Source organism: Mustelus asterias, chromosome 14 (assembly GCF_964213995.1).
Source record: "Mustelus asterias chromosome 14, sMusAst1.hap1.1, whole genome shotgun sequence".
Lineage (NCBI taxonomy): Eukaryota > Metazoa > Chordata > Chondrichthyes > Carcharhiniformes > Triakidae > Mustelus > Mustelus asterias.
Window position 1 is genome coordinate 54,996,594 of NC_135814.1, and position 26,569 is coordinate 55,023,162.

Sequence of the window (26,569 nt, forward strand, 5' to 3'; positions counted from 1 at the left end):
AGTACTGCGTCCAGTTCTGGTCGCTGCACTACCAGAAGGATGTGGAGGCTTTAGAGAGAGTGCAGAGAATGTTTACCAGGATGTTGCCTGGTATGGAGGGTCTTGGCTATGAGGAGAGATTGGGTAAACTGGGCTTGTTCTCCCTGGAAAGACGGAGAATGAGGGGAGACTTAATAGAGGTGTACAAAATTATGAAGGGTATAGACAGGGTGAACAGTGGGAAGCTTTTTCCCAGGTCGGAGGTGACAATCACGAGGGGTCACGGGCTCAAGGTGAGAGGGGCGAGGTATAACTCAGATATCAGAGGGACATTTTTTACACAGAGAGTGGTGGGTGCCTGGAATGCGCTACCAAGTAGAGTGGTGGAGGCAGACACGCTGGCATCGTTTAAGACTTACCTGGATAGTCACATGAGCAGTCTGGGAATGGAGCGATACAAACGAATGGTCTAATTGGACCAATGAGCGGCACAGGCTTGGAGGGCCGAAGGGCCTGTTTCCTGTGCTGTACTGTTCTTTGTTCAGTTCTGGACAGCACTCTTTAGGATGTAAAGGAATTGGAGAAAATGCAGAAAAAACTCGCAAGAATGGTTCCAGGAAAGAGGAACGTCAGATAGGAGAAATTGGGTCTATTTTCCTTAGAGAAAAGAATGCTGAGAGGAGATTTGATAGAGGTAACAATTATGTTTGATACCAGATGGTTTCATGTTTACAGAGGCTAGAGCTTGGGGGCTGGCCAGGAAACATGGAATAGTCATCTGGAGATAACCAAAGGCACAGTTGAGGATCCCAGCAGCAGATGAACTGAGGCAGATGATGTTACAGAGGTAGAAAGAGGTTGTCTTTGTGATATTGTGGATATGTAGTCAGAGCTTCATCTTTGGATCAAATCTGATCTTGAGAAGGTTGTGAACAGTTTGGCTCACCCTCTGATAGTTATCAGGGAGAGGGTTGGAGTCGGTGGTTGTTGAACAGAGTTTATAGCAGAAACTGAAGACCGTGGCTTTGCTCTTTTCAGTATTTAGTTGGAGGAAATTTCTGCTCCTCTGGTAATGAATGCTGGACAAACAAATTGACGATTTAAAGGTGGGTGGGAGGAGATGGGGAGGTAGAACCAGTTGTCAGCAGTGTATGTGGAAACTGATGGGTTTTTTTTGGTTGATTTAGTTGAGCAGCACAAAGATAAGGAGTCAGAGGGAGGAAACCTATAGAACTTTAGGGGACATGAAAGGTAACAGTGTGGGAGTGGGAAAAGAAGCTATTGCAGCTGACTCTGGCTGTGATTGTCTAAGAATGGAACCAGGCAGATCCGACTCAGTTAAATAACAGTGGCAAGGCATTGGATATGATCAACTATGTCAAGCTGCAGGTAGATGGAGAAGGACAAATAGAAATAATTTATTTTTGTGCCAGTTGTATAGGATGTTATCTTTGACTTTGGCGAGGCATTTTGATACAGTGACAGGGATGAAAACCTGATATGAGGAATTGAAGCATGAAAGTTCCATGAAAGATGGGCGGGGGGGTGGGAATACCTGAGGAGTAAGAGCTGATATGGAAGCCAGGAAGAGAAGTAGGCTGGTCAGCAGTTTAGTGGGAATAGGGTTGCGCAAGAGGTAGGCCTCATGGATAAGATGAACTCAGAGAGGGCATGATAGGACAGATATTGGAGAAAGCTTTAGGTTCGGGGCTAGTGCAGCAGAGAACCTTCAAATAAGTTTGGCTTTGTAGGCTGAAGGAAGGGAGGTAATGGGCAGCTGATTGATTGGGTGACATATTGTTTGTATATTTCTGATCTCAGAAATTTAGTGTCATTAAACTGTAAAAAAGAAAGTCATTTCAGATCGATTGTGGATGAGCTGCTGCAACTCTGGGATTCAAAGACACAATAATCTGTTTGGAACGCTTGTATTTCAACTGTTAACCTACTTTGTTACTTCCATTGTCACTTTCATGAAATACGTAACTCATAAACGGAAACAAAATATGTGTACAGCAATGCTAATCTTTTCTATTAGAACATAAGAACATAAGAAATAGGAGCAGGAGTAGGCCATCTAGCCCCTCGAGCCTGCCCCGCCATTCAATAAGATCATGGCTGATCTGACGTGGATCAGTACCACTTACCCGTCTGATCCCCATAACCCTTAATTCCCTTACCGATCAGGAATCCATCCATCCGCGCTTTAAACATATTCAGCGAGGTAGCATCCACCACCTCAGTGGGCAGAGAATTCCAGAGATTCACCACCCTCTGGGAGAAGAAGTTCCTCCTCAACTCTGTCTTAAACCGACCCCCCTTTATTTTGAGGCTGTGTCCTCTAGTTTTAACTTCCTTACTAAGTGGAAAGAATCTCTCCGCCTCCACCCTATCCAGCCCCCGCATTATCTTATAAGTCTCCATAAGATCCCCCCTCATCCTTCTAAACTCCAACGAGTACAAACCCAATCTCCTCAGCCTCTCCTCATAATCCAAACCCCTCATCTCCGGTATCAACCTGGTGAACCTTCTCTGCACTCCCTCCAATGCCAATATATCCTTCCTCATATAAGGGGACCAATACTGCACACAGTATTCCAGCTGCGGCCTCACCAATGCCCTGTACAGGTGCATCAAGACATCCCTGCTTTTATATTCTATCCCCCTCGCGATATAGGCCAACATCCCATTTGCCTTCTTGATCACCTGTTGTACCTGCAGACTGGGCTTTTGCGTCTCATGCACAAGGACCCCCAGGTCCCTTTGCACGGTAGCATGTTTTAATTTGTTTCCATTGAGATAGTAATCCCATTTGTTATTATTTCCTCCAAAGTGTATAACCTCGCATTTATCAACGTTATACTCCATTTGCCATATCCTCGCCCACTCACTCAGCCTGTCCAAATCTCTCTGCAGATCTTCTCCGTCCTCCACACGATTCACTTTTCCACTTATCTCTGTGTCGTCTGCAAACTTCGTTACCCTACACTCCGTCCCCTCCTCCAGATCATCTATATAAATGGTAAATAGTTGCGGCCCGAGTACCGATCCCTGCGGCACGCCACTAGTTACCTTCCTCCAACCGGAAAAACACCCATTTATTCCGACTCTTTGCTTCCTGTCGGATAGCCAGTCCCCAATCCACTTTAACACACTACCCCCAACTCCGTGTGCCCTAATCTTCTTCAGCAGCCTTTTATGGGGCACCTTATCAAACGCCTTTTGGAAATCCAAAAACACCGCATCCACCGGTTCTCCTCCATCAACCGCCCTAGTCACATCTTCATAAAAATCCAACATGTTCGTCAAGCACGACTTTCCCCTCATGAATCCATGCTGCGTCTGATTGATCGAACCATTTCTATCCAGATGCCCTGCTATCTCCTCTTTAATAATGGATTCCAGCATTTTCCCTACTACAGACGTTAAGCTGACCGGCCTATAGTTACCCGCCTTTTGTCTCCTTCCTTTTTTAAACAGCGGCGTAACATTAGCCGTTTTCCAATCAACCGGCACTACCCCAGAATGCAACGAGTTTTGATAAGTAATCACTAACGCATCCACTATTACCTCTGACATTTCTTTCAATACCCTGGGATGCATTCCATCCGGACCCGGGGACTTGTCCACCTTCAGTCCCATTAGTCTACCCAGCACTGCCTCTCTGGTAACTTTAATTGTATTAAGTATTTCTCCTGCTGCCAACCCTCTATCGTTAATATTTGGCAAACTATTTGTGTCCTCCACCGTGAAGACCGACACAAAAAACTTATTTAAAGACTCAGCCATATCCTCATTAGTGTCTGCAAAATTATTACTTTTTTCTGCAGTGGGAACATTTGTCTTTGATTCTTTGTATTTAAAAGCTATAGTGCATTATTTTTTGTTAGAAGTAATGGTTGATGGATTTTCTTTACCTATTCTTTATAGAATATGCTCCTGGAGGGTCACTGTACGATTATCTGTCCAGTGCTAAAAGTGAGGAAATGGACATGGATCAAATTATGACTTGGGCAACAGATATTGCTAAAGGTAAAAAAAAATCTTCATAATGTTGTATTTTAAAGACATGCTTCAAGTATTCCGGAACATGGAGAGTAAAGCTTCTCTGTCGTATGATGTTGCTTTCCTGTCTAAACTCACCTTGGTGAACCATTTTGGAATACCTCAAGTATTTGGAATTTGACAATGCATTAAAAATTCATTGTTCGCGGGTTATCCTCTTTCTTTCATTCTGATTTTTAAAAAATATATCTATATATAATAGAATGTGCATTTTGAAAGTTACCTAACCCTGGGAATCGAAGAAAGATTTATAGCCCTTTTAATGACCTGAGGTGTCCCAATGCTCTTTGAAATTGATGGAGTACATATAAGTGTCATCATTGATGTACTGTTAAAACAGCAAGGAATTGAGTGGCACAGTGACACTTGAGACCAGCAAGCTTACAGATATGTTAGTTTGTGATGAGCTGACTGAACTGAACCATAACTGACTTTGGCCTTGGTCGAGGAAAGGGATTAAAAATGTCTTTATTAATAAAGAAAATGCCTAATTCACTACTCAGTAACCCTGTGGGAAAGTTAATTCATGTCCAGACATGAAGTGAGATTTGAATCCAACTCAGCAGCATTGCTGTCTCATAGACAAATGGTCTGTCCAGGTTTACACACAGGAAATTGCCATGTTGCTGAGATACAGGAAGACACCTAGCAACCATTCCTGAGCGTGTGTCATGGTGCTCCGAGAGACAGAGAGAAAGAAGCAGAATTGTGGGAGAAGACATTCTTAACAGTACCGATGTTATAAGTGGGAAGTGGCAGAATTGCTGCAGACCGTACCACTTGCATATCAGCAGAGATTCCCATTTTTAACTCTAAATTCCAAACAAAAACAGATATGGAGCAGAAGTTGATAGAAACCTTTAGTTTGCACTCACCCAGCTGTGTTTGACTTTAAGAATTACCACTGAGATTCTTTGAGAATCCCAGCCGTTCTGAGCAGTGATTATGATTTTCCAACTGTTTAGACAGCACTGCATCTGTGCTGATATACACATTAGAAAAGGGTTTCCCAAACTTTTCCAGCCATTTTGACCTCCCAAGAGTTTTGATGGAACCCCTGAGAAATATTCAAATAATGTTGGAAGAATTGAATGACAAACAAAATTGATTGTTTTTGAACAATACACACAAACATTCATAAAGGAAATTGATTAAAAAACTTTCTATTTATTATATGTATACATTTATAATAATTAAGAAGTTATCTTATTCAACAAGTTAAATCTTCCCTTTTTGTTGTTTTTAGTGGGAGAAATTATGTTGTTTCTTTAGCTGACAAATTTGTTTAATTTTAAGAATACTGCTGGATAGTTGGATTCTCATTTCAGACACACAGCCCCGCACCCGCCCCTCCTCTGTCGCTTGCCCGCCCCTGCATGCAAGCTCACACTTTTCTGTTCCCTCTACTCCATACCCCATGATCCTTTCCCCTGCCCGGTTTCCAAGTTCAGCACTCTTCCTCTCTATGGCTGCAGCCTAGCTCGCTCTGCTGTCCAGTTATCTTCACTCTTGCCTTGGTTTTGCCTCTGTTTCCAGCTTGTCCCATCAAATGCTGACTTCTGGGTGCATTGGCTGCTGATAGGCTGACCAGTGCATCCATCAATAGCCAATGCAATGTGAAAACTGCCTTTGATTGGTCGAGCTGGAGGACATTTGTTTTCAGATTTAACATCTGGGCCTACCTTCGAAGCCCTAACCGAGTCCCTTGGAACTCCAGGGTTCGGCCGAACCCAGTCTGGGAAAAGCAGCTTTGGAAATATACTTGACGTAGCTTAGTATTTCTGGGACCGCAAATATAGAATGCCTAATTGGGTAAGTCACAGAAGGATGCCTGATCGCTATAAACTATATCCAGTTCCTTCAACAGGAGGCAAGGAGATTGCATTTTCAACCCTGTCCTGCCCACTTTTTAATTTCTCTGCAGTGTCTTTTATCTTTCCACTAGGTTGAATCATTTTGCTTTTGTCATCATGTACATTTCCAGTTGCTCATGTGTATTCATGTAACTCTCCAGTGGCTGCAGTCGTACCTGCACAAAGGAAGATGGTTGTGTTTGTTGGGGGTCAATCATCTCAGTCCCAGGATATCACTGCAGGTGTTCCTCAGGGTAGTGTCCTAGGCCCAACCATCTTCAGCTGCTTCATCAATGATGTTCCCGCCATCATAATAGGGATGTTCACTGATGACTGCACAATGTTCAGCAACATCCATGACTCCTCAGATACCTAAGCAGACAATGTCCAAGTGCAGCAAGACCTGGACAGTTGGGCTGACATGTGGTGCAAATCTTACTTATTGCTCAAGTGCCAAGCAATGACCATCTCCAACAAGAGAGAATCTAACCATCATCCCTGACATTCAATGACATTACATTCACTGAATACCCCATTATCAACATCCTGGAGGTTACCATTGACCAGAAACTGAACTGGACTAGCCATATAAACACTGTGGTTACAAGAGCAGGTCAGAGGCTAGGAATCCTGTGGCCAGTAACTCATCCGCTGACTTTCCAAAGCCTGACCAGATGGAATAATCTCTCTTTGCCTGAGTGAGTGCAGATTCAACAACAATCACGCAGCTCGACACCATCCAGGACAAAGCAGCCGCCTTAATGGCACCCTATCCACAAACACTCACTCCCGCCACCACTGACATACAGTAACAGCAGTGTGTACCATCCACAGGATGTACTGCAGCAACTCAACCAGGCTTCTTAGGCAGCAGCCTCCAAACCTGTGACCACTACCTTCTAGAAGAATCAGAGCAGCGGATACTTGGGAACACTGCCACCTGGCAGTTCCCCTCCAAATCACCCACCATCCTGACTTGGTAATGTATTGCCGTTCCTTCATTGTTGCTGGGTCAAAATCCTAGAACTCCCTCCCTAACAGCACTGTGGGTGTACCTACACCACATGGACTGAAGCGGTTCAAGAAAACAGCTCACCACCACCTTCCCAAGGGCGATTAGGGATGAGCAATAAATGTTGGCCTAGCCAGCCACACCCCATGAATGAATTTTTTAAAAAACTTATCTGATTTCAGTTTTTCATTTAGCTGAGCTGTGCCCAGTTTGCCAGCTAGCACTGAGGACGATGCAGAGTCAGGGAGGGCATTGTAACTTACTGTTTCCTGACCGACATCCTCCATGCCAATTCTTTTACTCAACATCAGCATCATCATCTCCTGTTCCCTGGGGGCTGTCAAACAGCTACTTGCTATGAAACTGGGACACTGAGAGATGGGAATATTAAAAAACATCGTACATACAAACTGTTACCAAAGTACTTTACATTCCAATTATTTCTCCCTACATTGACATTTCTGTTTCATGATGTGGTTTCGTGCTGTATTCGTTCTAGAAAAAAATGTAGTTATAATGTAGAACAAAAGGATGCACGCATGCGGCAGTCAGGTTTATAAATCCTCATAAACTTGCTCCTTATTTTCTAGCAATCCTATTTGTGGTCTTGAGTATTACGATATTTACTTGGTTTTGCAATCCTCTCTTTTGTAAGGTTCTTTTCCCCTCGTTCTGGCTGTGAAGGTAGTAAGTGCTTCCAGATCATGGTCAATTGGAACTAGGAAATACACAATTACTCTTCTAAAACCTACCATTTATTTGAATCATTTTTCATTTGTTGTGGTGTTTGTTCATTTTTATTAATTTGATTTTAATCTTTCATTTTATTTTTGCTGGGCTGTGCACAACTTGCCAAGAAGCACTGTCAGTGGCTAAGAACAGCACAAATTTAGCTTGTACTGCAGCAGCAGGTTTATAAACCATCATATACTGTTCCAGCATTTCATAGTAAACCTATTCATGAGCTGTGTATAATTGCAGCTTTGTATTTCAGAAGGAGTTGATTAGCACTGATATGTACTAATGTTGAAAGTTGTTTTGTGGAGCATATGAACTTAGCAACTGAAAATTTCACCTATTCCTTACAGGGGTGTAAGGACATGGGAAATGGGAGCTGGAGTGGGGAATTGGGTCCTTTGAGCCTGCTCCACCATTCAACAGATCATGGCTGGTCTTTCAGCTCAGTTCCATCTTCCCACATTACCCCCATAATCCCTCAATTCATCTAGTACCCAAAAATCTATCAGCCTCTGTCTTGAATGTACTCGACAGTGAGTTTCAACGTCTCTTCAAATGCTCTGAAGTGCATTTGTTTCAATGCGAGAAGTGTAACAGGTAAGGCAGATGAACTCAAAGGTTGGATTAGTACTAGGAACTATGATGTTGTTGCTATTACAGAGACTTGGTTAAGGGAAGGACAGGATTGGCAGCTTAACATTCCAGGATACAGATGTTTCAGGCAGGATAGAGGGGGATGTAAAAGGGGTGGGGGGTTACACTACTGGTTAAGGAGAATATCACAGCTGTACTCCGGGGAGGACACTTCGGAGGGCTCATACAGCGAGGCAATATGGGTAGAGCTCAGGAATAGGAAGGTTGTAGTCACAATGTTGGGGTTTACTATAATGTCGCCCAACAGCCAGCGGGAGATAGAGGAACAGATATGTAGGCAGATTTTGGCAAGGTATAAAAGTAACAGGGTTGTTGTGCTGGGAGATTTTAATTTCCCCTATATTGACTGGGACTCACTTAGTGCTAGGGGTGTGGATGGGGCAGAGTTTGTAAGGAGCATCCAGGAGGGCTTGTTGAAGCAGTATGTAGATAGTCCAACTAGGGAAGGGCCATATTGAGCCTGGCCAGGTGGTCGATGTTTCAGTAGGGGAGCAGTTCGGGAACAGTGACCACAATTCAGTGAGCTTTAAGGTACTGATGGATAAAGAAAAGCGTAATCCTCAAGTTAAGGTGCTAAACTGGGGGAAGGCTAATTACAACAATATTAGACAGGAACTGAAGAATGTAGATTGGGGGCAGATGTTCGAGGGCAAATCAACTTCTGGCATGTGGGAGGCTTTCAAGTCTAAGTTGATAGGGATTCAGGACCGGCACATGCCTGTAAGGATGAAGGATAAGTATGGCAAGTTTTGGGAACCTGGGATAACGAGAGATATTGTGAGCCTAGTCAAAGAGAAAAAGGAAGCATTTGTCAAGGCCAGGAGGCTGGGAACACACGAAGTAAATGTGGAATACAAGGAAAGTAGAAACTTAAGCAAGGAGTAAGGAGGGCTAAAAGGGGTCATGAAAAATCATTGGCCAGCAGGATTAAGGAAAATCCCAAGGCTTTTTATACATATGTAAAGAACAAGAGGGTAGCCAGGGAGAGGATTGGCCCACTCAAGGACAGGGGAGGGAATCTATGCATGGAGCCAGAGGAAATGGGCGAGGTATTAAATGAGTACTTTGCATCAGTATTCATCAAAGAGAAGGACTTGGTGGATGATGAATCTGGGAAAGGGTGCGTAGATAGTTTTAGTCATGTTGAGATCAAAAAGGAGGTGGTATTGGGTTTCTTGAGAAACATTAAGGTAGACAAGTCCCCAGGGCCTGATGGGATATACCCCAGAATACGGAGAGAGGCAAGGGAGGAAATTGCTGGGGCCTTGAGAGAAATCTTTGTATCCTCACTGGTTACAGGGGAGGTCCCAGAGGACTGGAGAATAGTCAATGTTGTTCGTTTGTTTAAGAAGGTTGGCAAGAATAATCCAGGTAATTACAGGCCGGTGAGCCTTACATCAGTGGTAGGGAAATTATTGGAGAGGATTCTTCGAGACAGGATTTATTCCCACTTGGAAATAAGTGGACGTATTAGCGAGAGGCAACATGATTTTGTGAAGGGGAGGTCATATCTCGCTAACTTGATCGAGTTTTTCGAGGATGTGATGAAAATGATTGAACGTAGGGCAGTGGATGCTGTCCACGTGGACTTCACTAAGGCCTTTGACAAGGTTCCTCATGGCAGACTGGTGCAGAAGGTGAAGTTGCATGGGATCAGAGGTGAGCTGGCAAGGTGGATGCAGAACTGGCTCAGTCATAGAAGACAGAGCGTAGCAGTGGAAGGTGTGTTTCTGAATGGAGAGCTGTGACAAGTGGCGTTCCTCAGGGATTGGTGTTGGGACCTTTGCTGTTCGTAATATATATAATGATTTGGAAGAAACTGTAACTGGTTTGATTAGTAAGTTTGCGGACGACACAAAGGTTGGTGGATTTGCGGATAGCGATGAGGACCATCAAAGGATACAGCAGGATATAGATCGGTTGGAGGCTTGGGCGGAGAGATGGCAGATGGAGTTTAATCCAGACAAATGTGAAGTAATGCATTTTGGAAGGTCTAATTAAGATAGGAAATATACAGTAAATGGCAGAACCCTTAAGAGTATTGATAGGCAAAGGGATCTGGGTGTACAGGTACACAGGTCACTGAAAGTGGCAATGCAGGTGGAGAAGGTAGTCAAGAAGGCATACAGCATGCTTGCCTTCATCGGCCAGGGCATTGAGTTTAAAAATTGGCAAGTCATGTTACAGCTTTATAGAACCTTAGTTAGGCCGCACTTGGAATATAGTGTTCAATTCTGGTCGCCACGCTACCAGAAGGATGTGGAGGCTTTGGAGAGGGTACAGAAAAGATTTACCAGGATGTTGCCTGGCATGGAGGGCATTAGCTATGAAGAGAGGTTGGAGAAACTTGGTTTGTTCTCACTGGAACGACGGAAGTTGAAGGGTGATCTGATAGAAACCTACAAGATTATGAGGGGCATGGACAGAGTGGATAGTCAGAAGCTTTTTCCCAGGGTGGAAGAGTCAATTACTAGGGGCCATAGGTTTAAGGTGCGAGGGGGCAAGGCTTAAAGGAGATGTACGAGGCAAGTTGTTTTTACACAGGGGGGTGGGTGCCTGGAACTCGCTGCCGGGGGAGGTAGTGGAAGCAGATACGATAGTGAGTTTTAAGGGGTTTCTGGACAAATACATGAATAGGATCGGAATAGAGGGATATGATCTCCGTAAGGGTAGGGGGTTTTAGTTCAGTCGGTGCAGGCTTGGAAGGCTGAAGGACCTATTCCTGTGCTGTAATTTTCTTTGTTGTTCTTTGTTCCCTTTTGGTGAAGAATTCCTTTGAAGAAATTTCTCCTCATCTCATTCCTAAATGGCTAATCCCTTATTCTGATACAGTGACCCCCATGTTCTAGATTGCACAGCCAGGGGAAACATCCTCTCAGAATCCACTCTGTCAAGAATTTTAAATATTTCAGTTAGATCATTTCTCATTCTCCTAAATGTCAGTGGAAATAGGCCTAGTATTTTCTCATCTCATAGAATCATCACTCATCTCATAAACAAGTCTAGTGAACCTTTTTTGCATTCCCTGGAGGGCTAGAACCAACAGCAACATGAGAAAGGACTATTTTAATACAATGAGTGGTTAGGATTTGGAATACACTGCTCGAGATTGTGGAATCATTATCCCCATATCCCTTAATTCTTTAAGTACTTAAAAAGCTGTCAACTTCTGTTTTGAATATACTCCATTACCATGCTCCCTGGTGGAGGATTTCAGAGATTCATAACCCTTTCAGTGTAAAAATGGGTAATCTCAGTCCTAAATGGCCAACCCTTTATTTTGAGGCAACAATCTAATATGTAATGTGGTACCCAAACCAAAAAGGTACAACAATTGAATAGGTTGTAGGCTGTTTTTATTAAATTGTGTTCTGGGATTCTTAATGTGCTTTAAGGATTAAATTTCACAAGCAGTTATGATTTGGAATGCACTGCCTGAGAGTGTGGTGGAGACAGATACGGTTGTGACTTTCAAAAGTGAACTGGATAAAAACCTAAAGAGGAAAGAATTGCATGCACAGCGAAAGGGCAGGCATGGGAACAGCAGAGAGCATGCACAGACATGATGGGCCAAATGGCCACCTCCTGTATTGCATCCATTCTGTAAAGTATGTCCTTTATTGGATAAGGAGGCCAAAACTGCTCAAAGCACTTCACCAATACCCTGATTATTTGTCGTAAGACATCTTTACTCTTGTACTCCAATCCTGGTGTAATAAACTCTAACATGCCATTTGCCTTCTGACTGCTTGCTGTACCTGCATGTTAACTCTATGCTTCAAGGCATGGTTAGTAAGTTTGCAGATGACACTAAGATTGGTAGCATAGTGGACAGTGAAGAAAGTTATCGCCAATTGCAACGGGATCTTGATCAATTGGGCCAGTGGGCTGACGAATGGCAGATGGAGTTTAATTTAGACAAATGTGGGGTGATGCATTTTGGTAGATTGAACCAGGGCAGGACTTACTCAGTTAAGGGTAGAGCGTTGGGGAGAGTAACGGAACAAAGAGATCTAGGGGTACATGTTCATAGCTCCTTGAAAGTGGAGTCACAGATGGACAGAGTGGTGAAGAAGGCATTCGGCATACTTGGTTTCATCGGTCAGAACATTGAATACAGGAGTTGGAATGTCTTGTTGAAGTTGTACAAGACATTGGTAAGGCCACACTTGGAATACTGTGTGCAATTCTGGTCACTCTATTATTAGAAAGGATATTATTAAACTAGAAAGAGTGCAGAAAAGATTTAGTAGGATGCTACCGGGACTTGATGGTTTGAGTTATAAGGAGAGGCTGGATAGACTGGGACTTTTTTCTCTGGAGCATAGGAGGCTGAGGGGTGATCTTATAGAGATCTATAAAATAATGAGGGGCACAGATCAGCTAGATAGTCAATATCTTTTCCCAAAGGTAGGGGAGTCTAAAACTAGAGGGCATAGGTTTAAGGGGAGAGATACAAAAGTGTCCAGAGGGGCAATTTTTTCACACAGAGGGTAGTGAGTGACTGGAACAAGCTGCCAGAGGTAGTAGTAGAGGTGGGTACAATTTTGTCTTTTAAAAAGCATTTAGATAGTTACATGGGTACGATGGGTATAGAGGGATATGGGTCAAATGTGGGCAATTGGGATTAGTTTAGGGGTTTTAAAAAAAAAGGGCGGCATGGACAAGTTGGGCCAAAGGGCCTGTTTCCATGCTGTAAACGTCAATGACTCGATGACTCTAAGTATGAGGACACCCAGGTTCTGACTGCTTGCTGTACCTGTTTGTTAACTCTGTGCTTCATGTCCGAGGACACCTAGATTCTTTTGAACACCAATGTTTCCCAGTCTCTCTCCATTCAAAATCTTCTGCTTTTTCATTTTTCCTACCAGAATAAATTCATACTTCGAAACATCGTATTCTATCTGCCATGTTCTTGCCACCTCTCTCGACCTGTCTATATCCCTCTGTGTCCTCCCCATGGCTTATTTTCCCACCTAACTTTGCATCGTTAGTTAACTTGTATACGTTATATTCAGTCCTCTCACATAAGTCATTAATATAGGTTATAAATAGCTGAGACTCAAGTATTGATCTTTGTCATCCCGTGCTCTTCACAAAAAGAGCCAACCCAAAAATGCCTTGTTTATTCCTACTCTGTTTTCTGCCCATTAACCAATCCTCAATCTGAGCTAAATATGTTGACCTCAATCCTTAGTTGTAATGTTATGTAATAACCTCTTATCAAATGTTCTTTGGAAGTCTAAATATACTTCATTGGTTTACCTTTATCCACCCACATAAACTCTAATTGTCAAACACAATTTCCATTTCATAAATCCATGTTGACTTTCTTATCATATTTTATGATTTTCTTAGTCCCTTGTTACCATGCCCCTAATAATCAATTATAGCATTTTGCCGCCTTCTGATCTTAAAGGTTGCCCTTTTCCCCTCTTCCTATTTATATACCTCTAGAATATTTGCAGTCTGTTTTAATGCCTCTTGATGATCGATTCCCATTCTTTTCTCTCTTTCTGTAGCCATTTCTTGGCCCCCCTTTGCTGAATTCTAAAATCCTCCCAAACCTCCATCTTACTGTTATTTTAAGCAACATCATTCAGCTCTTTATTTGACCAAATTCCATTTAGCCGCAGATTAGCCACTTTTTCCTTTGGGTTTTTGTTCATTAAAGGAATGAATATTGATTGCAAATTATGTTTTAATTCTTTAAGTACTACAAAGTGCTTGTCCACTGTGATCTGCTCTTCTAAAAGTTTTGAGTAAATACATTGCATGGTACAGTGTTGTTTGACCCCAAACTGAGCCATGTTAACTTATTTCAGCTAATTAACTCACAACTGGTGAATTTCTGCTATGATTGGTATTCAGAAGTTTTGTTGAAGAATGTAAACAGGCAGCACTGACATTAGCTAAAGTTGCCAATAACATCTTCAACGAAATCACTGTCTCTCCAGTTCTCACATTCTTCAACTTTCACTATGGTTGACTGCTGCACTCCCCTTTGTTGCCTTTCTTTCATGGTACTGTCCTCTTGTTAGAGTCATGGAGGTTTGACTCTGCATTCAGCTTCAGACCCCATATTCTGCCTATTGCTAAGGCCATTCCTTTTTGACGTACTGTTCACCATCTCAGTCATTTCCTAAGACTGCTGTTAATGAAACTCATTCACAACTTTATCTCATTAGCTGATCCCAATTTAACATGGACCCACTACCATATTCCCAGTGAAATAATTTTTGAATTGTTTTGTATGAATACCATGTCAGGTCTTTGGCTGCATAAGAGTTTACGAGTTGCCCCCTCAAATTGTCGCGGGGTTCAAAAGTTCAACCTACAAATATAATACTTAGTGAGAAATCACATTGATTTGAACCTTTGGAGCTATGTTTGTTAAGAGTGACTGTGACAGAAATTTCACATTTTTTAAACTAAAAAGGGTGACTCACAGCTGAAGTTTGGCAGATCTGTATTTTCATCCCGTGATGCTTTGTTCTCTCTCCTCCACGGGCTGCTTTCCGCAGTCAGTCTTTACCTGTAGATAAGCTGTTAAAATTTCGACAACTGCAGTTTCTGCTGCCTTGCCTTTCTTTGCCCTAACAACATGCCTTTGCATTTTGCAGACTTGCGGTATGTGATTTAATCCATTTTGTTATGGTATCTTCTGAAAGTCTGTTTTTATTTTCCTTACAGGTTTGCATTATTTACATATGGACGCCCCAGTAAAAGTAATTCACAGGGATCTCAAATCGCGAAATGGTAAGCTATTAATGCACTAAATTAAAAAATGTAAATCCTTTCTGTAACTTTTTCTTCAAAGAAAATATATTTGTAAATAGAGGTCTGCAGGGAGGACTGCATTTAAACAGCAAAAGCAATGTTAAAATTATGTTTCCAGAAATGTTATTGGAGCTAAGATATTAGCTGAGGTACAAAGGAATGGCGAGGTTATGTTCTATCACCCAATCTTGAAAATTGAAAGTTAAACATTGTAATATTGTAATTAAACTTTTGAAGCACTTTTAGGCGTTTTTTGAATTCAAACTGAAGGATAACATTTGTCCTTGTCCTGGAGAATTCTTTAAAGAGAATTACTTCATTCAGTTATAAGAAGGAACTGTGCAGCTGTCAAGAAAATGTAAAGCTGCTGTCCATCTTTCAAGGGAATGTTAAATTGCTGTCAAAGCTATCCAGGGAGTGTTAGGCTATCCAGGGAATGTTAAAGCTTTAAAAGCTATCTAGTTGGTGTCAAATCTGTAATGAACTGTTGAAGGATGTTGAGTGAGCTAACATAGAAGGCGTAAGGCAAAAGGTGGTGGGTATGGGGCATGAGTTGGCACTAAGTTGTCATAGCCAGTATGGGAGTAGTCTGGATGGGTAGAGAGGTACTAAGTTGGCATAGGGGTGTGAGGAGCCATGGGGGGGGGGGGGAGGGGGGAGTCATTTTAGGGTCGTTCGCTGCAACTCATTTTTCAGCCCCCACTCCCCCTGCTGAACAAAAGTCCCACCTGTGGACGGCCATTTTTTTTTAAGGGTTGAGTTTGCTAAGCTGGGAAATCACCTGACTTGATAACAATGACCTGGGGATGAAAACCTGGGCTAAAGTGTTTAATCCCTCTGGCACCACCCCATTGTCCACAGGGGTGGTGCCAGAGGACTGGAGAGTGGCGAATGTGGTTCCTCTGTTTAAGAAAGGGAATAGAAATGACCCTGGTAATTATAGGCCGGTTAGTCTTACTTCGGTGGTCGGTAAGTTGATGGAAAAGGTCCTTGGGGATAGGATTTACTACCATTTAGAAAGATGCAGCTTAATCCGGGATAGTCAGCACGGATTTGTGAAGGGCAAGTCTTGCCTCACAAATTTGATAGAATTTTTTGAGGAGGTAACTAAGTGTGTTGATGAAGGTAGTGCAGTTGATGTCATATACATGGATTTTAGTAAGGCATTTGATAAAGTCCCCCACGGTCGGCTTATGAAGAAAGTAAGGATGTGTGGGATAGAGGGAAGTTTGGCCGATTGGATAGGTAACTGGCTATCTAACAGAAGACAGAGGGTGGTGGTGGATGGAAAATTTTCGGACTGGAAACCGGTTACCAGCGGAGTGCCACAGGGATCAGTGCTTGGTCCTCTGCTATTTGTAATTTTTATAAATGACTTGGAGGAGGGGGCTGAAGGGTGGATCAGTAAATTTGCTGATGACACCAAGATTGATGCAGTAGTGGATGAGGTGGAGGGCTGTTGTAGGCTGCAAAGAGATATAGATAGGATGCAGAGCTGGGCTGAAAAATGGCAAATGGAGTTTAACCCTGACAAATGCGAGGTGATTCATTTTGGTAGGACAAATTTAAATGTGGATTACAGGGTCAAATGTGGGTTCTGAAGAATGTGGAGGAACAGAGAGATCTTGGGGTTCATATCCATAGATCTCTGAAGGTTGCCACTCAAGTGGATAGAGCCGTGAAGAAGGCCTATAGTGTGTTGGCGTTCATTAACAGGGGGTTTGAGTTTAAGAGCCGTGGGGTTATGCTGCAACTGTACAGGACCTTGGTGAGACCACATTTGGAATATTGTGTGCAGTTCTGGTCACCTCACTACAAGAAGGATGTGGAGACACTGGAAAGAGTGCAAAGGAGATTTACCAGGATGCTGCCTGGTGTGGAGGGTAGGTCTTATGAGGAAAGGTTGAGGGAACTTGGGCTTTTCTCTTTGGAGCGGAGGAGGTTGAGAGGAGACTTGATAGAGGTTTATAAGATGATGAGGGGGATAGATAGAGTGAATGTTCAAAGACTATTTCCTCGGGTGAATGGAGCGGTAACTAGGGGGCATAACTATAGGGTTCATGGTGGGAGATATAGGAAGGATGTCCGAGGTAGGTTTTTTACTCCGAGAGTGGTTGGGGTGTGGAATGGACTGCCTGCAGGGATAGTGGAGTCAGAAACTTCAGGAACATTTAAGAAGCTATTGGATAGTTACATGGAGTACTTCGGGATGATAGGGAGGAAATAGCTTGATCTGGGTTTCAGACAAAGCTCGGCACAACATCGTGGGCCGAAGGGCCTGTTCTGTGCTGTACTGTTCTATGTCTATGTCTAACTGATACCTTGCACAAGATTAATTCATTAAAATCTATTTGCTCTGTTTTGCTTCTATTCTGGATATATGAGAGAAAGTTCCGAAATGAAGTAATATTTGATCTGTTTCATTTTATTTTACCATTTAATCTAGTGGTGGTTGCTGCAGACGGAGTATTAAAGGTGAGTTCTCACAGTTCTACCTGAGTTTGTTTCGTACTATTACAGTTAAAAGCATGAATGCTTCACAAAGCTGCTGTTTGCTTTATCCTAGATTTGTGATTTTGGGGCCTCGAGGTTTCACTCCCACACAACACACATGAGCCTGGTGGGGACCTTCCCGTGGATGGCACCAGAAGTAATACAAAGCCTGCCAGTGTCTGAGACCTGTGACACATTCTCCTATGGTGTGGTAAGTGTATTGTGCAATAGAAAAGATGCGGTTGGTTAAACATTTTAATTGTCAAAGCTGTTTCCACTTCAAAGTGTGACATTGCTTCACATCGATGGAATAAGTAAAATTTTGAGAGAAAAAAATAACCTTTGTATTTATAATTTATGTAATCCCCACAGTTGCTGTAATAAAAATCATCTTCTGTCAATAATATCTGGAGAGTTCAGTGCACATTTGTGATGTATTAAAATATGTTAGGAGGAAATCCAAATACAGCAATTCCACAGTTGGGAAAAGGAGTTAATACAAATAATGTTCAAAATTGAGCAAAATTGTGCAAAGTGTTGCTGAATGTGAAATATGTCATGACCAGTGCAAGCTGTCTGCTTCACTCTAAATTTGTGATTTTGTCTCGAGGTTTCATTCCCACACAATGCACAAGAGCCTAGTTAGGTCGTCCACATGGATGGCACCAGACTTTATACAGAGCACAGTGAACCCTCTAGATATCATTGGCACATGATAGGTTTTTGTTACAGTAACCGTGTAAGGATTTCTTAAATTATAAAATCCAATGGTTATATTTTTCTCAAATTTTACTTATTCCATTGACTGTAATTCTTTTCACTTTTTTAGGAAAAACATTCTTGATATATAAAAAATTGGTAACCTGATGCAGCTTTAATAATATAAAATTAGCACCCTTAATCAGTGTCTAATCCACTACCTGATCTTAAATAACTGAACATGACTTTCAAAGCAAACTGGCTTCTGTGATTTCTTTTAAAACTAGCGCAAAAGACTTGTAATTTTAACTTGAGACTCAGCAATCTTTTGAGCTGGTTTGGCCAATTTTGGGCAAACTGCACTGAAAAAACTGAGTTTACTCGATCAGAAACTCTTGCTCCTTAGGTATTCAAAGTATTTAGCGCTCACATTAAAATTTTCTATTTCCAGCAACATCCTTAAATCTTCTCAGTAGCCCCTCTAGTGCTTTTTTAAATTATTCGTTTTTATGGGATGTGGGCATCACTGGCATTTATTACCCAGTTGAATTGCCCTTGTGATGGTGGTGGTGAACTGCCTTCTTAAACTACTGCAGTCTGTGTGGGGAGGGAGGGAAGTTTCAGGATTTTTACCTAGCAACAGCGAAGGAACAGTGATATATTTCCAAGTCAGGATGGTGTGTGACTTGGCGGTGAACCTTTGTGTTGTGGTGTTCCCATGTGTCTGCTGCCCTTGTGTTTCTAGCTGGTAGTGGTCGTGCGCTTGGAAGGTGCTGCTTAAGGAGCTTTTCTTGTGGATGGTACACGCTGCTTCCACTCTGCGTCAGTGTTAGATGGGTGAATGTTTGTGGATGGGATACAAATCAAGCTCGCTTCCTTTAACAAATCTTTAACTAATCCCTGCCTTTCTAAATGACTATTCATTTTGTCAGACTCTTATCCAATAACTTGCCTCTCTACAAGTTTAGGCTGAGTGGTCTATAATTATTTGGTGCATCCCTTGCTTCCTTTTTAAAATAATGGTACAACGTTAGCAGTTATCTGACGCTACACCTGCAGCCAGAGAAGATTGTAAAATAGTGGTCAAAGTTTCCACCCCTCCTTCACTTTGCAGCCTGGGATATATTTCATCCAGGCCTTAGGATTTATGCCCTTTCAAGGATGTTGAACACTTGAGTATTTCCTCTCTTCTTCTGCCTATTCCATGCAATATTTTGCATTCCTCCTCAAATATCATCTCTGCTTTGCCCCATAATCATTAAGAACCATATCCATGTCTTCCGTCTCCCCACACACATTACCCCTTTGGTCTCTAATTGGCCCTACTCTTTCCCCAGTTATCCTCTTGCTGTATGTGTATTTATGAAAGCTATTTGGGTTTTACTTGATTTTATTTGTTTTTTTCTTTCGTGCCCTTTCTTTGTTTTCCTCATTTTTGATTTCCCTCCGATACTTCCTATACTCCTCTGGGCTTTCTACAGTATTGAGTTTTATTATTTTAGAAACTTTGGCTGGAGTTTTCAAGCCCCCCCTGTGGTGAGCTTTCAATGGTGAAGGCAGCTGACCATTGGCCACTGGCAGAATTTTCCAGTCCCACTGAAGTCTAAGGCATTTTGCAAGGTTCCCCGTCACCCCAACCTGGACTTCGGTAGGACCGGAAGATCCTGCCAGGAAGAAGGGCCGGAAAATTTTATCTCGAAGTCTCTGAGGGAAACTCTGGCAAATTGTGACAGCCGAGCCTCATTTAACTGGTGTTGGTTGAATGCCTGGCTGAAATAAGCAGAAAGAGGCAACTGACTGGCTTCAAGAAGGTCAAAGTCTCAGGGCCCAGAGGCTACCTGTCAGTGCTATAGAACCATAGAATCCCTACAGTGCAGAAAGAGACCACTCAGCTTATTGGGTCTGCGTCATCTCTCCTGAAAACCATCCGATCCAGCCCTCCTCTCTGCCCTATCCCCGTAACCTCGTGCATTTATCATGACTAATCCACCCATCCTACTTATCTTTGGACACTAAAGGAGCAATTTAGCATGGCTAATCCACCTAACCTGGACCTCTTTGGACTGACCTGGACTGGACTGGACCAATGGTGATTGACACTGTTCCATAGGTGGGGGGGGTGAGGGCAGTCTGAGAAAAGAGGCCCTGCTCCTCTTATTGGGGATAAGAAAAGTTTCTGACTTTCCATCCTTTCCTGCAAGGTTTCCGTAAGTGGAACAACATTGGACATCACTCGATCCCACTTTCTATGTATTCTTAAAGCGCCTGGGGGAATAATGTGTAGTTAAAATGGCCATCAGCATGAGTGGAATGTGGAAGTATGTTACCTTATGGCATAGAATTATAGAATGATTCAGCATAGTAGGAAACCTTCACCCATTGTGTGCATGCCAGCTCATGGTCGAGCTATACAATTAATCTCATACCTCTGCTCTTCTCCTGTAGCCTTGTAAATATTTCCCCTTCAAATATTTATTCAATTCTCTTTTGAAATTCACAATTGAATCTCCTTCCACCACCCATGTGGGCACTGCATTACAGAACATAACAGATCGCTGCCTTTTTAAAAAATCAATTCACTTTTGCTTGTTTTACCAACCACCTTTAATCTATGTTGTTCTCTCTCATTACTGATCCCGCTATCATTGGAAACAGTCTCTCCTCATCTACTCTGTCAAAACCATTCATGATTCTGAAGACATGTAACACATCGCTTATGTTTCCCTCCTCTAAGGAAAACAACTCCAGCCCCTTCAGTTTCTCCACATAACTGAAGTTCCTAGTACCATGCTGGTAAATCTTGTTGCCATCTTCAAGGCCTCGACATCCTTCAGAAAATGTATTGCTTATAATTGAGCACAGTACTGTAGCTGAGGCTGAATCAATGATTTATAATTGTATGGCTGACTTCTTGCTTTTGTACTCTTCTTCTGTCGATAAATCCAAAGATCCCATAGCCTTTCATAACAGTCTTCTTGTCATGGGTCATTAATGCCTTGGAGGTTTGGAGAAGGATAAGGTACTGGATTTTCATGATGCCTTTGAGACCCGATGTAATGAGGGTAATCAGCCTCCACTTGCTGTCAGCGCACCCGGTGGCATAATCTTCAGGCAGATGGTCTCCTAGTTGACTGCCTCTACATTTGCTGCCTTCCTAAGGAAAGTGGACAGGCTCTTGATGGTGCTAGTCCAATCAGAGAGTCCACAGCTCCAGAGCCTCTGCAGCCATGCTGGGAGAGAAGGCATCCTCTTAGACCTGCAAAACATGAGAAAATCAACAGGACCTAGTCTGATAGTTCTATTGGGGTAAAGGGAAACTCTTGCAATGTACTGGGCTTGGCCGCGATTTTGCCCTTTTGAAATCTAGCCCACTTTATGGAGCATGAAGCTTCTGACTCTGATGACCCCACACCCACCCCCACCAAGCTCCCGTAGGGAGGGTTCTACCTCCATTGAGCTGGTGAGCTCAGCACTTGGAGGAAGGGCCACTCAGTTAGCAAGAAAATGCTGATGAGGCTGAAAAATCGCCCACAACTCGGGCCTCCATCGCCTGCCTTTTTGGAGCAGGCAGCCGATCCTGGTTTCCACCCACTCCAGCAATGTTCCCCGGAGGCAAGAATGCACGAGGGACCCGCTCCCTATTTTCCAGCAAGACCCACATCCCTGCAAACTCCAGCCTCCAACATGGGGCTGAGAAAATCCAGCTGAAAGTGAAGACAAACTTAAAAACCAGCTGGAAGTATTGGATTATCCACTTTGGATTTGAGAAAGGCAAATTGGAATATTTGTGAGGCTGAGTTATGGAGGAGTAAAGGATTTGTGTCTCCTTGTACACAAATCGCTAAAACCTAATGCACAAGGATAAAGGGTAATCAGAAAGGTTGATGAAGTGTTGGCCTTCATCTTGAGAGTTGGAATTTTAAGGTGAGGAACTTTCAGTTGTGCAGACCTCTGGTCAGTCAACATTTGGAGAACTACATTGAGTTTTGGGAACTGAACCTCAAAGGGATATATTGGTCTTGGACATGAGGGGGTAGACTGCAAATTCAACAGAATTCTATCAGTGCTTAAAGGGTTAATTATGACACAAGATTGCATGAACTTGGCTTATATTCACCTGATTTTTAAAAGTTTGAGGGGGTGATCAAATCAAGGTTGTTAAAGTGATAAATCGATTCAATAAGGTAGAAACATTCCTTTGGAAGGATCCACATCAAGAGGGTATATTTGTAATGATTCATTGCAGAGTGAAATACAGTAACACATTTCATGCACAGGCTCAGGGAAATTGGAATTTTTTTCCTGCCGAAAAGCTGTGCATCTCGGGCACTGGGAGCTTTCAAGACTGAGATTGATAGAATCTTGTTGAGTAGGTGCATCGGAATGTGGAATAAAATGGGTGAATGGAGTTGAGCTACAGAAATGCAATGATCTCATCAGGTGGCAAAGTAGGTTCTTGTTCATGTCTTTTCAGGTATTAACAGGCCATTTGAACCTTGTATCTGTGGGTGGGGAATGGTGAAAATTCTCCCTTTACAAAGAACCATAAGGCTATGGAACGTAATTCCAAGATCAGGGGTTAAGTTAGAAACCAAGTCAGTATTCAAGATTTGTTAGATAGGGAGTGAAGAGATGGGAGAACCTGGTGGGAAAGTGTGAATAGGACTAGCTCATTTGGAGGATAAAGATTGATCAGACTTGTTGAGTCAAATGGCCTTTTCCCACTTTGTAACTTCTATGGTTTGTGATATCATCCCTGGCATTCTTGAAAATACATTTTATTGGTCAGGCCAGTTTGACTTCCAAGCTCTCCTTCCATAGCAGGATAGTATTTTGAAATTTTGACCCTTAAAATCTGTGTAAATTGTTATCTTTGTCTTCAGATATCCAAGGATACTGTGAAGAAATTTAGATTGTTGATGTTTAGTTTCTATCTTAACCACAAAGCCTGGAATTGAATTTCAAAACTTTCTAAAGGGAAATATTTTAATTATATAACTCCACATTCCCAAATGGCCATTTGGCCCATCGAGTCTGTGTCAGCCTTTGTGAAAAGCATTCCAGTTAGCATCTCATGCCCTACCTACTCTTTCCCTATAAAAATGCATTTTTAAAAATTATTAAATTCCCTTTTGAAAGCTCGATTTGAATCTGTTTCTGCCATCCTTCAGGCAGTGCACTCCATTTTGAGTGCTGACATTGATCCGACCTTTGGTATAGTGAGAATCAGAATCCATTTTATTTCTGTGATATGGTTATGGGAGTGGTCAGGAGCAGTCAACTGTTTATTGTTATTGGTATATCAATGATGATCTCCTTGTTCATCCTTCGAGGCGAAGGTGGCTATGTTCATCCTCTGGCATTGTAAGGCCAACCTGTGCCTAGAAGGTCCTTTCTTGGCCACCGTGAACGGGATTCTCCAATCTCGTCCATGATTTCCCCAATGCTAGCGAGAACGGAGAAGTTGGCGCTCAGCCAAAACTTCATTCACTGCAGCGGCACCAGAGAATCCCAGCCGCGGATGAGATTGGAGGTTTGTGGCGAGTATCTCTAAATGCCATTGGTTAGTAATATCCTCCTTAGTAGAAACCTGGAAAAGCTGTAGCAATGTTCTGCTTTTTCTAGTTTTTGTCAGTGGGATTGGATGAATGTTGAAAGGTGCACTCTGTTTTCCAGGTTCTTTGGGAAACACTGACAAGAGAGGTTCCATTTAAAGGCCTTGAAGGCTTACAAGTGGCCTGGCTAGTCGTGGAGAAAAATGAGGTACTTAGTACATTTTGATTAATATATGAAAAAGCTTGTTTATATAATATGGTTTTATACAATTTTGATATTTCTATTAAAAGTGTATAGATTTAAAATTTTGCAATCACATCTCTCTATCTTCAATAAATACACTTGCACATCAGCATGTCATAGTGTAACAAACAGCTACAAAGAATAGTGAGAATAAAACGGGGCTGGCCACATGAGTGCATCCAAGACATTGAATTAGAACATAAAGCCTCACTTAGCCCAGATGATTCTACAAAGTCATCATCATTAACATCTGGAGGCTGGTGCCAATGTTGGGGGAACTGTCCCATTGATTGTCCAAGTAATAGTTTGGCACTGGCATTCTCACGGAATCATACCCAACGTCCCAGACTCTCCCTCACCAACCCTTTCCAGCTACAGGACAGACCCAGCAGAAGTGGCAGCACAGCGGTGTACAGTCAGCAAGCAGGAGGACTCTGGGAGTCATCCATATCGATTCCTGATCCCTTGAAGTCTCGTAGCTTCAGGTCTAATATGAGTAAGTGCACCACTTGCTGATTATCACCGACTGCTCTCCCTCACCTGACGAATTGTACACCACTTGAAGGAAGCACTGAGGGTTGTAAGAACATAAAATGTACTCTGGGCTAGTGACTCGCATGTCTATCACCAAGAGTGGCTCAGTAGCACCACCAGAGATCAGGTTAGGTGAGTCGTGAAGATCAAAGCTGTGAGAGAGAATTTGCAGCAAGTGGAGAGAGAACTAATATGAGGGAATAATCATCTTAACCTTGTCCTGATCAATCTTCCTGAAGTAGACATATCTGCGAGTGACAGTATTGGTAACAGTGATTACTGAACAGTTCTTGTGTCGATCAGACTGAGGACATCCTCCCATTGTGACACACATCATGCTAAATGAAATAAGTTGAGCATCCCTCATCTTATAACTTGGCATCCACAGGACCATTAGTAACAGTAGAATTGTATTCAACCACAAATTATAACCTTGTGCCCAGTATGTCCATCAAATCAGATGACCAGCCCTTGATTAACATGAAGTGCAGCTGGACCTAAAAATGAGGTGTCAGCCTGGTGATGCTATAACATGTGCATGCTAAACAGCATCTTATTAGAGAGAGATCATCAATCTCCAATCTATGGATCAGGTCAAAGCTCTACTGCCCTGCTTATTAGTTGTGAATGGTGGCATATGTTAAGCAACTAAAGGAGCAGCAACCTCCATGGACATACCCATCCACAACAATGGAAGAGTCCAGCACGTGATTACATTGGTGTTTCCAACCATCTGCAACCAAGAATGCCAAATGGATGATACTTCTGGATGACCTCCTGAAGTTCCCACAATCAGAAACACCATTCCGGCCATTTGATTCCCTTCACATGACATCAAGAAATGACCGACTGCTCTGGACACTGCAAAGATCAAGGGCCCCACATGGAACCCCCCACTCCTAGCTGAGCTGTTCGGTTGAGCTAAGGACCAAAAAACAGGACAGATCCATTGCAACCAATTACCACCATCAGCCTGCTCTCAATCATCAGTAAATGGATGTATCCGTGCGATCAAGTGGACCTTACTCAGCGAGAACCTGGTCGCCAATGCACATCTTGGATTCTGCCACAACTAGGACTCCCATCATAGCCTGGATTCAGGACACAAACTGAATTGGTGAGGTGAGAGTGATTGTCCTTGACATCAACTCTTTTTTTTCAACGTCTAGCATCAGAAAGCTAGTAAAACTGAAGCCACTGGGATCAGAGGCAAAGTCTCTAGTGGCTGGAGTCATACCTGGCTCAAAGAAAGATGGTAATGGTTAAAGTAGGTCAATCATCTCAGCCCTAGGACATTGTTGCAGGAATTCTTGATGGCAATTAGGTTCAACTATTTTTAGCTGCTCCGTCAATGACCTTCCCTCCATCGTAATGTCTGAAATAGGGCTCTCTGTTGCGCAGTGTTCAGCTCCACTCAATTCCTCAGATAATTAAACAGTCCATGCCCGTTTGCAGCAACATCCAGGCTTGGGCTGTAACAATTGTGCCGAATAAGTGCCATCTCCAACAAAAGAAAGTCTAACCAGCTCCAGTTGGTATTCAGTATTGCTGAATCAGTGCCCCATCGTCAACATTTCAGGTCTGAAACATTAACCTTGTTTTTCTCTACGGATACTGATACCTACTGAAGATTTCCAGCTTTTTCTTTTTTATTAGTAAAAATGTAATAAGAATTTTGTGTAGAAAGTCACATCTGTAAGTACCTGGATCTGCTCTCTAGTTAATGTTACAGCATTAAAGGAAAACCGCTATGGAAGATGTGTGCATGTTCTGAAAAATCTTTTGGGATTCAAAGGATTAATCGAATCCTAATGATGAGCAAAATAATGCATCTGAATGAATGTCATTTTCAGAGGGACTTTCTGATAAATCTCACATGCTCCCTGCTGATATTTATGAACAGTAAGAAGTCTCTCAACACCAGGTTAAAGTCCAACAGGTTTATTTGATAGCAAATACCATA

The 26,569-nt window shown here is 42.6% G+C and overlaps 1 protein-coding gene across 2 annotated transcripts in view; it reads left to right on the forward strand.

Annotated features, from left to right (window-relative positions):
* The window catches only part of LOC144503682 (mitogen-activated protein kinase kinase kinase 20-like), a 74,835-nt gene that overhangs the window by 22,855 nt on the left and 25,411 nt on the right, over positions 1 to 26,569 (forward strand). For both annotated transcript variants that reach the window (XM_078228403.1, XM_078228404.1), the window contains exons 4-8: positions 3,910 to 4,011; positions 14,995 to 15,060; positions 17,528 to 17,556; positions 17,648 to 17,785; positions 23,950 to 24,036. In XM_078228403.1, the coding sequence (XP_078084529.1) occupies positions 3,910 to 4,011; positions 14,995 to 15,060; positions 17,528 to 17,556; positions 17,648 to 17,785; positions 23,950 to 24,036 (422 nt within the window). The remainder of the gene's footprint in view (positions 1 to 3,909; positions 4,012 to 14,994; positions 15,061 to 17,527; positions 17,557 to 17,647; positions 17,786 to 23,949; positions 24,037 to 26,569) is intronic.